At 41.9% G+C, this 15,801-nt stretch overlaps 1 protein-coding gene across 2 annotated transcripts in view; it reads right to left on the bottom strand.

The window, feature by feature from the left end:
* The window catches only part of KCNK13 (potassium two pore domain channel subfamily K member 13), a 49,510-nt gene extending 37,249 nt beyond the window's left edge, over positions 1 to 12,261 (bottom strand). The window contains exons 1-2 of one of the 2 annotated variants that reach the window (XM_030274842.4): positions 11,921 to 12,261; positions 7,886 to 7,948 (exon numbers count right to left, since the gene is read on the bottom strand). In XM_030274842.4, the coding sequence (XP_030130702.2) occupies positions 7,886 to 7,948; positions 11,921 to 12,260 (403 nt within the window). In that variant the 5' untranslated portion in view covers position 12,261. The remainder of the gene's footprint in view (positions 1 to 7,885; positions 7,949 to 11,920) is intronic. The other variant, XM_030274843.4, reaches the window with a different exon arrangement.
* Positions 12,262 to 15,801: the final 3,540 nt, after the last annotated feature.

Below are 15,801 nucleotides of genomic sequence, written 5' to 3'. Positions count from 1 at the left end.
TACATCTTCTTTCATGATGTGATATTTAGGCTGATGAGCCTCAGTGATAATGGGAAAGAACTTTAGGAAGAGCAAATACATGAACAAGTATTAATGGTTGATATTGGATGTTTTTATTTAATGGGAACTAAATTAAAAGTGCAAGTTTGTTATAAAACATGACTGCTAAATTGCCTAGAAACATAGCAGATTGTGTGTATTTTGAGTCATACTAATGTTTTCTTCAGGGTGAGAAGGCTCTGCAGACAGGTTGTATGAAACAGTATTTATCCCTTTGAATGCTGGTAAGATTAAAAAAATCTTAAAATTATATGCAATAACCTCAATGCAAGTGTTCCAAAAAAAGATGTAGAGTTGAATACTAAATAAAATCTTACTTCCAAACTCAGTATTTTGTCCTTGATTTGAGCAGTGAAACACTTTACAATCTGTATAGAAGTACAGTGCAATAGATGGCTTTTAAAGTGATTGAAACTCACCTAATTTGTTATTTATATGCTCAATTTTAAACACATCAGGAAAACGGTTCAAAAGTTTCTACAATAAAACCTCATCCAGTTAATTTCTTTTTCCAGTACTCTTCTGAATCAGCTCTTGAGGCAGGAGATAATTCATTCTAGGGGAACAACAGAGAAAAACCATCCCTAGTAGGAACCTTTCTCCTTATAAAAGGACAATTTGCAAAGCTTTTTTTAATGCAGTTTCAGCTGCATAAATTACAAAATATTTTAATATTTTCTTATTACAAGCTTATTACCTGCTACCTTCTATTGTTCTGCTCTTTTGGATTCCAGACAAAGAAATTGGAAGGAACAAATGTAGAAACATTGAAACTGTCACTAATGGACACCCATGAGTAAATATATTATTTATTTTTGCAATCCTTCAATACTGTAACTTCTGTGAGTTGCACCCCATGGAGTACAACATGGGTGTTCTCTGTCAGAGAACAGCTGGAATTCAGAATCCAGCAAAGACATGGCAAAAATTCCTTTTGTGTACCTTTACCTGGAGGATCAAAATTAAACTATGGGCAATGCTGAAGTTTTACAGTGGGTGCCAGGACTCTTTTAATATTGCAGGGTTTTGGTTTACAGCTTGTCTGAAAGGCAGCATCTCCTTCAGCACAAGGATATTTATATTTGTGGGGAAAGAGGAAAGAATGGCCAGTACTGCTCCCTGAAGCACACAGATAGTCTAAAGAACCTTCTCATTAAGCCACAATCTAGTTGGACATGCTGACTTGACAAACTAGGAATATTGCTGCCTGAGAGGGATGAGGTAGACTCTAGCTCTTTGAGCAGATGAGAATTTCTATTTAAAGCATTACACATGAAAAATGAAAGGAAGAAGAGCAGCCTGTATAACAAGATTAACTCCTACTTAGAAAAATAAGAGAAACTGGCAATTATAAAAGATTTTTCTTAGAACAAACAGCAAAACAGTGCCAGTACATAGCATACAGGGAATGGAAAAGAGATGTGATGTAGGAAGACTACAAAAGGAAGACATATTACAAAAAGGAATTGTTCTGCAATATGAAAGAAAAGTTGCATATATAGAGATGATTTTACCCTAAAAACACTATTCTATTTATAGCTTTATGGAAATAACTTCAGAAAAAAAATATTTCTGCCCCTAACTGGACTACAATATTTCTTCATTTTCCATGCCATTAATGGAACATGGTTTTGCTCTAAGTGGTTTAAAATTTTTGAGCTTGACTATATTAATAAGCTCATGTGTGTGCATAAGAATATAGAATTCAGTATTGTGCCTGTTTGGTAGGCATTATCCTCTACCAGAGAGAATCAACAAAGCTCAGCTGCCCCTACAGGCAGGTATGAATGAGAGAATCACCAGCACAGATGTGCATGAGGAACAGTCTATTTCAAAAAGAAGGCTAGACAGCTGTTGCTGTGAAGTTCTGACCAACTACCAAAAAAAGAGTCTTGCAGAAAAGTACAAAGTGGATGCAAATGCATGCTTAAAATAGGAAACTGGGATTTTTAAAGTCTGCACCTGCCTTTAGTATATTTAAATTCAGCATTTTGCTACTCAGTTTGGATTTTTTTTGCAATGTACATTTTTACACTAAAGGAATGCATGCTTTCCACTTCTTTAGTTTTCCAATAACTGATAACAGATTTTCAGCAGAACTACTTTCTATTAAAAACAGTCACACTTAAAATAGGCATATTAGTTCTGTGTGAATAAAATCACATTTAGGGTCTTATTAATATTCTCACAGTGAGAACAAAACCGCCTCAAACTCAAAACAGGTTTGAGGTTGCAAAAAGCCTGGGCTATATTTGCAATCAACAGTACCTAGTGATATATTGAATTTTCACTTGTCAAGAAGTCTGAAGCACTTCCATGAGCCATATTCTGCCTTCAGGGATGGCAGTGTGAAATCAATGGAACACTTTAGTCTCATGAATGCTATAAAAATCTCCATGCTATAATACCAATTTTTTTTTTCCTGGCAATTTAAATTATAAAATAATATTTCAGCATTTAGCCACAATAGTTCTTTTTCATTTTTAACAGTGAAACTATTCTGGTTTTAGTATTCCTTATGTGCTGAAAAAGCTTTAATATATGAACAGCTGGTATACCAGTCACCTGAATCTTTAAGAGCAGAAATAATTCCACTGGACTACTATGGACTGGAAGTACTATCTATGAGTAAACATAAACAGTAACAAAGCCTTGATCTTCAGTATTTTATATTCTGACCAAATTATTCTAAACCTCAGTTAAGACAGTCAAAGACAGCCGATAATGGGATTTAAGTTTGCAAGCCTTCCCCCAGCATTTATGATATAATTTAGGACAAATTTCTCTCTCCTTGTGTATGTAGGTTAATCCATGTCAAAATAATTATTTTATATTAATAACTATAATATATATAATTATTTAAACGGACTAGTTAATAATCACTTAAGTCAATATAGTCTCTTTTTTTTTTGTCAGCCTCACTATTCTGCACACTCAGACCCTCTTTGTTCCTAGAATTCATCCATGGGCCAGATTAAGACTGCTCCCGTAACCAGCAAGTAATTGTTTAAGTAAGTGTTTTTGTTTTCTCCATCTTACTTATTCCACTTCATGGCATGTCTAATCTTCTCAGCCCTGATTAAGCTCCTCCTTGCAATTAAAAAAGCAAGTTGTCCTCCAGGAAATAGGAAAATTGTGTCACTGCTCTAGTCAGAAAACCCTCACGTGCTGAGTGCTCGTCTGTAGAACTGATCTCCAGCTCAGCCTACAGCAGGCTCCTTAGGGAGATTTGCCTCGGAAAATGAGAGATACCTCAGAAGTATTAGGCAGCAGCAGTAGGATCATAGCAGGGCTGTCAGTTCACGAGGTCAGTAGGCTGGACAGTGAGTGGCCTGGCTGGGGAATGGATGCATTCTCCAGTTGGCCCATCTGGAGGAAGGCAGCACCTCCTGGAGCTTTCCTTGGCCTGGTGTCTGTATGCCCAGTCTGCCAGGGAGCTGCAAAGGCCCTGATCTCCTCCCGTTTCTGGCAAGGGCTGCAGTGCAATAGCCTGGGGATGGAGGCTCCTTCCAGAAGCTGGCAACATTTCATTCAGACATACAGGACTTCTGCATGGTCCCTGCTGCATGTCACCTGAAAGACTACATTCAATTTCCAGCAGTGTTTTGTGCAAAAAAATGGACAATAACAGTACTTTCCTCATGCTCTTTGTCTCCAAGTCATACTAGTATATCAAACACAAGAAGAAGGAGGTGCAGCTGCCAGAACAGAGACTTTCAGCAAAGTACTTAATTCCTTGCAGGACCAAGTTCTCCAAAGTAATATTCTGTTTATTTTTAGTTGGTTTTCTTGATTACTATTTTTCCATCCATTTTTTTTTTTTTTCATTCCAGCAGCAGTAAAGATATTGTTATATCTGATTTCACTGCTTTAATTAAATACTGCTCAGTCTATGGTCAGTTCTATTTTGGGCTGGTTTAAAGTTTATTTAATTTGAGACATATACCAACCAGCGTAGCATAGCCTGCCTGATCCTAATATTAAAATGTTGTTTTATTTCCTGAAGGTAAAAAAAAACTAAAAAAAACCCACGTAAGAAGTTCAATGTAAATTTGTCGAAAAATTATTTTTATCTGCACTTTAAAAATACAAGTAAGAAATGGCCAAAGAACAAGGATCTATATGCAGTGTGACTAACACCCTGACTTTTTTTTTAATTAAGTAAAACAGGAATAATGAACACATACTATGACTGAACCTGGGGGAAAAAAAGCCCTGGCAGAGGCAGAAAAATGTCTTCTCATCCATTCACTGCACAATGAGGGAATTAAGGATTCTGCATAATTCTTGTGGAGTGTCTGGTTAACCTGAGTGGAAAGGACTCTGGTGATGAAATCTCTATGCCATTCCCAGGCAGACTGCACACTTGCTTAACTTCATTTAGAAAACTTTTTCTCATATAGAATCGAAATCTGTTGCAATTTAAACCCATTCTTTTTTATTTCTTCCTGTCATCATTCCTTTTTTAAAGTTTGGCAAATGTTTGTCCTTTTAACATACCTAGAATTTCAAACCCTTCTGTGAGTTGCAAAAGTGCTCTTATTGCTTTAGTAATTTCTTTGAATAATCTAGAATGCAGTTGAGTTACCTTAAATGATTATAAAAGATCTGACAGATTTAGGGATTCTAACCTACTAATTTACTTTCCCCTTTCTTACAAGTGTTAAGACAAAGTTTAGAGTTGACCTTTTCAGAAGACTGATACAGAAAAAGCCATTACACATTTCAGCCTTCTTGGAATAATTTCTTGAGAGCTCTTCCTCTTTTCTGTACCAATGTTTATTTTAGTCTTTCTCATCACTATTGTGCTGATGAAACAGCATGATGCCCCTTGCTGATAGCACAATTTTGAATATGTTCATGTATTTCAATTTTATTCCTTTTATTTGTCTTCACTGATCTAATTAATTTTCTATCCATTTTCTGTATGCTTTCTTCTTGTGACAGAAATTAACCTAAAATTTATGCATTTGTCTTTTACTATAGTTCCTGTCCTCCTTCTATATTTCACATTTGGATCCTTTGAGCCAGCATAATTCATATATTTTATCCAGAAAACTGAAAATCCCCCTTAAATAATTTTTCTTTAGTTTTGGTTTCTCAGAGATTCCAAATTGCAGATCTATATTTAAAGCTTTGCTCTCAAAATCCCCTGGTTTTCTGTACTTCTTCCCTTCCCCCTGAAGAAAAATGAACTCTGCCACTGCATGGTCATAGAAGTTGCCTTCTACACTTACTAGGTTAAAGTCAAACCCAGAAAGGTTTTTTACTTAAACTGCTTGCGTATTTCAAAAAGTTACTAGGGAATTTGTGCTCAGGTCCTGGCGTACTCAGCTGGAAACAGAGAAACCCCCATATTATTATAAAGTAATGCCCTGGAAAATGACAACTCCTCACAAAAACCCAAATCTCGATCTTCTTAAAAGAGCGTAACTGATAACATGATTTCCTTTACCGAGTTAAGTGCTTTTAACTACTTACTGATCTCATTTAAATGAGAGAGGGAGAGAACCTGTGGCAGAGAAGTTACAGTCAGTACTGCCAACAGTGGCATGCTGATCTGGTTCTGTTGCTGCCTGGGTGTCCATCTGTAGATTGATAGGGTGGGATTTATTTCACCAAAATTTCAACACTAATAGTAGAAGTATGAACTTTTGCACTTGACACATCAGCTATTTTATTCTAGTCAGGGAACAGGCACATTAAGACATATAAATTAATGTAATTTATTTTAGATGTCTTCTGTAAAACTGTAGTAACAGTTTTACTGCAGTAACAAAAGTAAGAAAATTTACATGTGAAACCGGACCTGGCCTTTCCCCCAACCTTGTGGATTATAACCATATGGCTTAACATTTATTTTAACCAGTGTTAAAGAGAGAACATGCTAGGCTATCACACAATGTACATTTTTTAGATCTTGCTTATTGCAATATTTCCAGGTTGCTTTAATTTTGTACTTCCTTTCTACAACATGATTTGCTTTAAGTTTTCTACACTATTCTGCATATACCAGAGACTAGTGACAATTCTATCATTATAACCAATGTTCTCCTTTTCACGTTTTCTCTACATCTTTGCTTTATACAGATCTGCCATACATTATAGAAAGCTTTTGGCAAAGTTAGAGTAAACCATCAAACTCGTCTTTCAAAGGTGGGCAATGTTCTGGTTTATTAACAGATGCAATCCAAGGCTGGTTATAATTACAACTTCAGTGAGTTGACAACTACATGGTAGTCTCTGTAAGGCAAGTAAATGGCCTCGGTTTATCTGCAGCTTTCCTAAAAAGCCTTTTGCTCTAGAGATGCCTTTTTTGCTCTGCTTATGGCTCAATGGCTAAAGCAGGCCATTTTGAATTATTACAGCCGTTTGGGGCTTGTGTGCAGTTTTGGGCACTACAATATTAAAAAAATATTAAGCTGTTAGGGAGCATCCAAAGGAGGACCATGAATATCATGAAGGGCCTGAGGGGAACTCTGTGAGGAGCAACTGAGGTCACTTGGTCTATTCAGTCTGAAGGAGACTGAGGGAAGGAAGGAGACTGAGGGGAGGCCCCACTGCAGGCTACAACTGCCTTGTGAAGGGAAGGGGAGGGTAAGGCACTCATCTCTTCACTCTCATGACCAATGACTGGACTGAGAGCTTGGCCTGAAGTTGTGTCAGGGGAGATTTAGGTTGGATATTAGAAAAAGGCCCTTCACCCAGAGAGTGGTTGGGCATTGGAACAGGTTCCCCAGGGGAGTGGTCACAGCATCAAGCCTGACAGAGTTCAATAAACGTGTGACACTGCTCCCAGGCACATGGTGACTCTTGGGGCTGTCCTGTGCAGCGTCAGGAGCTGGATTTGATGATCCTTGTGGATCCCTTTCAACACAGAATGTTCTACAATTCTATGGTTCTAAATACTTCAGGCCTGGTACTGTTAGGTAAGGGCAGATCATTTGGTCTCAGTGACACCAGGAGTAAACTTGGTCATGGCCTCAGGTGGAGCATTTACTGCAGCTGCCACTCTTTGCTCAGTCTATACACAGGAAAGACAGGGAGACCTCAAGGCTACAAGCAGTAGTTGAGCTCTCTGGGTTTAACAACTTTGGTGGTTTGCTGGGCATTATCACACACACTTTTCTTTTGCACAGCTGTAACTCCACTTAGCAGGAACTGTACTGACAGGTGAAAATTAGGAAACAGGCACTTTCTGACACTTTTCAGAACTCCTTCCTTCACTCCATGACTGTAGCATGGACACTGTGGTTGTTTCGCCCCATACAGACTTTCACATTAACAAACAACACTTGCATGAGCAATCCTTTCTATGAAACTGCTTAAAGAAGATCCTATGACTCCTTCTATCCCTTCAGTACAGTGCACCATGTGGTTGCTCATTGCTGTCTATTGTAAAAATCCCAGCCTTCACTCCAGGCAATTTTATCTTTTGGGCCTCAGGTAATGTATCAGTTGACAAATTTCTTTTCTGATCTTGTATCAAGACTTTACACCTCCAGCCTAATTTGCTGCAAATTTTTGCAGAGAGGATGGATGCAAATTTTAACAATTTCTCCAGAAAATGTGATCTCATTTTGTGAAGATGATATAATTTCCTCCTTTGCCTCACTGCTCACACAGTTCACACAGAGAAGACAAGAAGTAACAGGTTCAAATCGAAATACTGGAAATTCCATTTGAATAGGAGGAAAAAACCCTCTTTAATGTGAGGTTGGTCAAACTCTGGCACAAGGTGTCCTGAAAGATTGTGGAAGTCTCCACCAAGAGAGATACCCAAACTCCAACAGGATGCAGCCCTGAGCAGCTGACTGTCACTGACCCTGCTTGGAGTATGGGGGTTGGACCAGACAATCTCCAGAGATCCCCTCCAACTTCCAGCGGCCTGTGAAAAGGGCAGGAATACCATAAGTCAGTTTGAGAAGTTGCTTCATGTTAAGTATTTTTAACAAGATACATTTTATTCCAGCTCCCTACTTCTTGGAGGCACTACTGTGCCAAGGTACCACAGAAGTCCTTGAATATCAGAGCACCTAATGATGACTGTGAGCCTACAGTCTGATGCTGCTGAACACCCAGAGCCTACCTAATGCTGTATGTCTCTGTATAAAATACATAAACATTCACTGAAGTGCAAATTGGTACTTAGATCTTGTTTTATTTTTTGGTCTGCAGATGTTTTATTTGGCTATACAAAGTGGAACAGTTTCAACAGAAAACACTGGGAGTCCCACCTTAAAATTATTCCCCAGGCTAGTGGGCAGGGCACTTGGATGAGACACAGGAATTGCTTCAAGTCCTGACTGAGAAAGAAGTTAATTTCTGACCACTTGATTTCTAGGCAAAAAGGACACTTCATTATGTGACAAAGGGTAGATTGAAAGCAAAGTGAGCTTTTGGAGAAGCCCACTGGACATGTGTGGATTAGTTAGGCACCTGCCTTAATGGGATGGAGAGGCTTTGATACCATCTAATTCATTGGGGTCACCTCCTGGACAGTCTAGGTAGACTCCTAGTTGGGCAGGTATATGTTCCTTCATTCCTAACATTTCCCTTACTGCAAAGGAAACCTTAGGACTGGGCTACACTGGACATCACTGCTCAAAAGATGCATCAAGATTAGGGGTTACAGGCTGAGCACTGATAGGAATAAACACTTTTATGGAACAAACCCTTTAATTACTAACCTGAGAAATCAATTATTTTGTACTAGTTCAGCTCTGTTTAGCTTTGTATTTTCTTAACAAATGAAAATAGGCTGGTTATACTTAATTTTGACCTCTTGACAGGATGCACTGATACTATGTTCCAAAATCCATGTGTCAAACATTTAATGCAAATCTTAATTCAAAAGACAGGATTATTTCCTGAGTTACTGCAAGACTCTACTTTCCTCTGAAATATATTATGGTATTTCTTTCTAGCTAAAGTAGAAACGCAGTTGATGCGACAAGTAATGTTTGACTGATGCTTTAGCAGTAAATCAAAATGGCTAGGTTCACCTTATTTACTGCAGAAGAAATAAATTTATTCTCGTGGAGTAGCAAAATAATTCCTATTGTGCAAAAGGTAAACAAAGCCCCATAAAGTTTACCAAAAAAAATGTTTTTACAGCAACTTACCTGCTAAATATAAAGCTTCTATACCAGCACATAGTACTGAGTGTAGAAGCTGAGCTGATATTAAGAACATGTCATAAGCACCTATTCCTAAAAAACTGTTTTTAACTGAAGACATCAAATTTTGTTCAGCTGTAGGAATGTACAGAGCCAACAGAAGTATAGACTGAAAAACACATGAAATAAGCCTTCATACCTTCCTCAGATCTAGCAAAGTTGCAGCTAGAATAATACATTAATATTGGAGCACTGTACTGGGGCATGAAAGAAGACATGGACCATTTGGAAAGGGCTGAGAGGAGAGACAAAATATTGATTTCAGAGGTGTAAAACAAAATCTATTGTTAGGATGCCAATACGGTTGATACAAATGAGATTGTGGTTGCCTGCAGGAGAACACTCCTGAGTGGCACATCTGAGGAGACCTGGTCAAAGCACAAGCCTGAGAATGCCCAGAGAGCCCAGCCTGCAGCACAAGCTAAGTTAAAGCATTAAAATGCACAATCGGTCCCACAAAGCAGAAGTTCTACTGAGAAGATTAAATAAGAGACATGCTATCGATATGATGAAGGAGTACAATGCCACTGACTAGATTAAGGAAGAATTACACAATTCATAAAACCCACTGAGAAAGTGTCATCACTGATAAGACTGAGAAAAGCAATGTCAGGTCAAAAGAAGGGACAGGATGTAAACTGCCAAAGTCTCCAGACCATACACAGTCTGAAGAAAAATGGAGTCTTGAGGACATTTCTGCAGAAACATTAAAGGAGTTGTAAAATGTGGGCAATGGAAATCAGCAAGTCATAGAAATTACTAAAAAGTATGAGTGGATAAGTGGATACTTGTGTTTGTGATCATCTGCAGCTAACAGGATCACAGATCTTCTCTCCCTAACAATCTTATTTATATAAGACATACATTATGTAGAAATACTGGCATCAGTTGACACCTGTGAAAAGTAACTGTATCACTACAAAATGTGTTACAACACTGTAATTTTCTGAACTGAGAGAAGGCTGAAGGGACACACTGACAATGGTCTTTGTGCAACTAAGAGGCCATTCTCTGAGTACAAAGGATGGCAAGACAAAAATAACACAAGTCACTGAACTGCAGTAAGGCAGACATCAGGAAAACCTCAGGGTAATAATGCACAAGGCTGCATTCCATGTTGAAGCTGTGGAATCTCCAACACTGAAGGTTTGAAATGGCATCTTGGACAAACATCACGAAAAAAAGTCCCATATAACTGACCTAGGAATAGAGGCAAAGCAGGTGGAACTTTTGAGATCTGGTCCAATCTGATCTGATCTTTTTACTACTATTTTATGACTGTAGCAAATGTTCACATAAACTCTGCTTATTTATTTTAATCATACAAGAAGCACACTTCAAGTGACATGTTAAAATGGCAAACAAACTACAGCAATCCACAAAAATGGGTTTAGCAATGTTATAAATTACTTTCAATTGCCAGTTCAGCAGAACACTGAAGCACAGTTCTTGGGTCTTAAAGTCTAAGGACACAAGCCACTCGAAGTTTGAGGCCCTGAGGAACTACAAAACCAGCCCAGTGACACCTTTAACAATAGAATAACTCCAGACTTAAAAAAACCTCAGTGTGCTGCAGGACAGGGCAAACTCTTACACATCCCACATAAAGCAAGGCATCTCTAATTTCCTCTTCAGAAAAAAACCGCAAAAACCTGTAAGTGGAGATTTCCTGAAGAATTAAATAACCATACCTCAATGTACATTTCATTCATGGAGAGAGACTGATGGGAACTGGCTATACCATTACTAAGATTTAGTGATCCCATTTGCACAGTGATAACTGCATACAGACTGCCTGTCTTTAACTAAAGAAAGCTCCCTTCCTCTGAGGCTTTTAGGTGTCTGCAGATGCCTAAATGAAGCCTTTCTGTTTACACCCATGGGCTCCCTGGGGTGCTTATGTCAGTTCCCGGTGCTATCCCTTTTCATCTTAATGTACACCTGTCAGACTGTTCGGAATTTCTATTCGGTATCACCTTCCCCTGAAGGCTCCTTCAGCCTGAATAAACTTGGGTTTATTCACAAGTGCAATAAACTGTGCCCATCGACTTGATGGTTTTGCCTTGAAAAGCCTGAAGGAGCAAAACACCAAGTGGTTTGAAACCCAATCTTTCCAAGTTGTACACTTTGCAGCTGAACACAACGAAATCTGTTTGAGGGTTCTCGTTAAGACCAGACGATCCTCAGAAAGGGCCCTGATCATACAGGTTATGAAACCCCCAGATCTAAGATTTTCTATAACATTTCCCAGAATTTAAAGACATACAGGATTGTTTAAAGCTTTCGGCTTCGGATGCGACTGGTCTCTCACAAAGTCTACCACCGTATCCCGAGCACAAGTTGATGCGCGCAGGCGAATGACAGCCGCGAAGAGCATCCGTGTGCCGCTGCCCTGCCTGCCCGCAGCTCGGCCCCGAGGGCCGGCCGGGCTGCCGGAGCTCCCGCGGCGCTCCCTGAGCTGAGCGCTCCCCGCCAGAGGCGCGCCCGTGGCAGCGGCTCTTTGACAGCAAGAAGGCAAAAAAAAAAAGAGCAGCGAAGAGACAGGACCATGCCCGGGCACCGGGCACCGACACGAGCCCGCTTTGAGCCTGCGAGCAGGCGAGGAGGAGACGAAAAGCGCATCCCCGGCCCCCAGCCCTGGCCCCAGTGCCCGCCCGGTGCCCGCGCGTCCCGCCTCTCACCGATAGTGGAAACGACGGTGCCCACGAAGTAGAAAGCTCCGGTGAAATCCCACCGGGGCCGGATGTCATCGACGCGGATGCCGGCCACGCTCGCCTCCTCGTATTCGCGGAGGAAGCGCCGGAGCTCGGCACGGCTGAGATTGTGCCGCCGGGTGAAGTTCTCCAGGCGTTCCTCCCAGCGCTCCTTAGCCTCCCGCTCCGTGGGCAACTCGATGGCCGAGAAGACAGCGGCGCCGCACAGCATGTACAGCACGATCAGCACCGCCAGCAGGAGGAACCGCGCGTTGTCCGCGTTGAGGCGACCCGCGCTGGAGCAGCAGCAGGCGCCGCGACACGCCATCCTCCGCCCGCGGGACCGGGCTGCCGCGCCGCCACGCTACGTCGGGGCCCTGCCGCCGCCGCCGGGCATCACGGCGCCGCCCGCCAGCCGTACGCGGGCCCGGGGCTCAGGGCGCCGCGGAGCCCGGCGGCGGCGAGCGGCGCTCCCGGGAGCCGGCCGGCACCTTCGCCCCGGGGGCAGGGCGCGGCCCCGGCACGGCCCCGCGGCGGACGCGCTTCGGGCTGCCGAGCATCCTGAGGGCGAGGGAAGCGCTCGTCCCGTCTCGCAGAGCCCCTCAGCCCCAGCGCCCGCTGCGCGGGGCTCCCGCGCCCGCCACTTTCATATCCCCTTCCTGCCCCCGCCCCGAGCACGTCGGAGCGGGGCGCAGGGACAGGCACCGCCAGGCGCCTCCTGCCTGCCGGGGGGGACGAGGCGGGACCGGCGGCAGCTCGCCCCCCGCCCTCCCGCTTCGCCGCGGGGCTCCGCCGCCCGGTCCCCCGCACCATGGCCTCGGGGGAGCCGCAGGCCGGGCCGGGCCGTGCCCCCGGGGCAGCTCCTCCCAGCAGAGGCACGGCCGCCGCCTCCGGAGCTCGGCGCGGCAGCGAGCAGGGCGGGCTGGCAGGGCGCAGCTGCCCCGCGGGGGGCTGTCCCCCTTCACGCCCTCAGGTACCCGGCCCCGGGCTGTGCGGCCGAGGAGCGCCTGAGGCAACCGGGCCTCTTAGAGACCGGGCATGAAACCCGTCAGTCGATTATATGCTCTTCATCAAAGCCATAAAAATTAGCGCCTTTTGCCAAAAGAGGGCACCTCCTTCTCCACAGGAGTGGTTACCCACTCCCTTCCCGACGAGGTGTTCCATCTCTGTCCTCCAGCGCATGGTAGTCGAAGGGAAATTGTTTAGGGAAGAGAGAAGCAGCCTCCAGCTGCAATGTGATTTTAAAACGCGTTATTTGCGGTTCAAAGCCCAGAGCTGTCGATTCAAATCTGCTGGAAATATCATTCTCACTGTAAGAAGAAAAAGCTAAATTCAGCAATATCTGGTCGTTTCTACAGTGCTGAATTCTACTTTTAAATAATTGGGGGCTGGAATTCAGCTCTGCTAAACACAATAGTATACAAGCACATTCTTTCCAGGGAAGGACAACCTACATATATTTTTTTAGAAAGCAGGTTAACAAACTATAACATCCACTTCCCTTCCCCCCCCCCCCCCCCCACCATTTTCTAATAATTGTGTTGCGGTCAAAATGCAATGGGAATGAACACTACAATCTTAGAAATCTCCCTTAATGTCAGATAATTGTATAATCTGTGTAAGAGCCATTGATTGCCTCACGGCCTGAGGTATATTTAAGCATTGATCTGAGCGCCAAGGGTGCACTGTGGGCAGTTCCTATGCCAGTGTTTGAGAAAGGATCACCTGTGTGACAACTGATAGAGCAGGAGGCACAGGGAAAAGTGAGTCCTTTTCTTATGTTGCACAGTAAGCCAGCAGACAAGGATAAATGGGAGTTGTGTTTAATTTTTTCCTATTTGTTGTTTTTCATAGGTGATATATCATGCTGCAGGTTTTTATTCCCTCATAATTAGTCTTTAGCATAGACTTTAGCATGGAAATTAAAATTAGCAGCAATGCTGGAAGACATTAAATAGCCAAAAATAGGAAGATGAGATGCCAGCCAAACTAACCAGACAGTGCTAAGTGTTAAAGGTACCCACATGCTTCCGTAAAAAAATGCTGGTGTATCTTTAAAATTTTTGGCAGTTTTAAATCATTAAAAATATTTGCAGCTCCTATTAGAAGAAAAAACCAAAACCCAACCTATACTTCCCTGCTTTGCCAGTCAGAAGGAAGACAGAACTCAGTGCACACTCAACCAGCAAAGGCAGCAGAACTGAGTGAGCACCCTCTGTCCACACCAATGGCTCTATCCATCAAATCTGTTCAAGGATGGCTTGGATTAGCACAGTGGGAAAAAGAGCCTTTAGCTGCTTGCTAACATGACATCAATGTGACTGCCCAAAGGAATATGAACAACAATAACACTATTCAAAGAAATATCCAAGGCAAATTATTCAAGGTTATTGAGTTCTTCCTTATTTACATACAATTTTGTTAGTGTGGAATAATCATTTTTGTATTTGTCTTGGGCATAGAGATAGTTATTGAATTAAAGCAGGTAAGATCATCTGACAGAGTTTTAAAAGACACGTGTACTACTGTCATTGATAATCAAAAATTGCAAATTCCCTTAATTTGTCAACTTTGATCATGGCAGTGATTTAATCATCTCTTGAGAAGGTGGCTTTTTAAGGATATGCTCCCTATTAAAGGATAGAACAAGAGAAAGCTGAGATTGACTGGAATTTTGAAAAAGAAAATGAGAATATGGCTTATTCTAAAGAATACTTTATTGTAAAACAGGTCACCATTCCCACTACTCTTGGGTAAACAGCTGGAAAAACTGGAGTGTGTGGAGAGCACTAAGAGTGTAATGAGTCATCCATCCGTAACATTTAAGCAAGGTGGAAAAAACCAAAAACTTCTAGTTTCAGGTAAAAAGAAAAAAAATATTAAGCATATTGCTGACATTTAAATTAACTCCAAATCAAAGTGAACATCTTGTGAGCCCGAGCCCTGAATGCAATGCCATTACCCTCAGTACAGCCACTTGCCATCACTATCAGGAAACATGCTGTTTTCCCTACTCATCATCACAAGCACACGCTCCCTAGTGTCTGTGTGTGCAGGCATTTGGTGACAACAGATTGGTGGTGGTAAGGCTTAGCACAATTGAAAAATAATAGGAAAGAAAAAAAATCAATATATTTACCAATTCTGTTGATAATATTGACTGGCAGCCCTGTAATTAAGAAAGCTAACAGTCACTGAGTACCCCAATAATGATTACTACTAAGTGTCTGGTCAGAGTAGAATTATTATTAATGCATCATGAAATTATTTGGAAGACTCATGCAGAGATTTAGTTACTCTCACTGACAGTGTCAGTACTTTTTAATTAGAGGTCTCCTTTAGAAGTGATTAGCTGGTACACTTAACCAAAACTCACTGCTTTTCTTTAGTGAAGCTACGGAATGGCTGCCATGTACTCCTGAGCCAACTTTATGCCTAATGAAATAAACTGACAGAGAAGCAAATAAAGCAGCCCTCCATTACTTTTGATACTGAACAAATATTCTTCAGGAACATAATTTAGGAACATAATAACCTTGACACTAACAAACTGGTTTGAACAACAACAAAAAAAAATTACAAAACTTCATGAACATGTGAAACTGGGCATCTAGAGTAGGCTAAATTTTTCAACATCCCTATTGCTTTGCTAGGAGTTTCAAAGATATTCCATCTTTGGGAGACTCCTTTTGAATGTGAAATAGCAAATACTTCTGTGATCCCCTGTGTCCAGTTCTGGGCCCCTCCATTTAGGAAGGACATTGAGATGCTTGAGCATGCCCAGAGGAGCAATGAGGCTGGTGAGGGGCTTGGAACACAAGCCCTGTGCGGAACAGGTGAGGGAGCTGGGGGTGTTTAGCCTGGAGAAA

The sequence above is a fragment of the Taeniopygia guttata genome, chromosome 5, assembly GCF_048771995.1.
Source record: "Taeniopygia guttata chromosome 5, bTaeGut7.mat, whole genome shotgun sequence".
Classification (NCBI taxonomy): Eukaryota; Metazoa; Chordata; class Aves; order Passeriformes; family Estrildidae; genus Taeniopygia; species Taeniopygia guttata.
The sequence above is the reverse complement of the archived record's forward strand: the minus strand, read 5'-3'. Positions and strand labels throughout refer to the sequence as shown.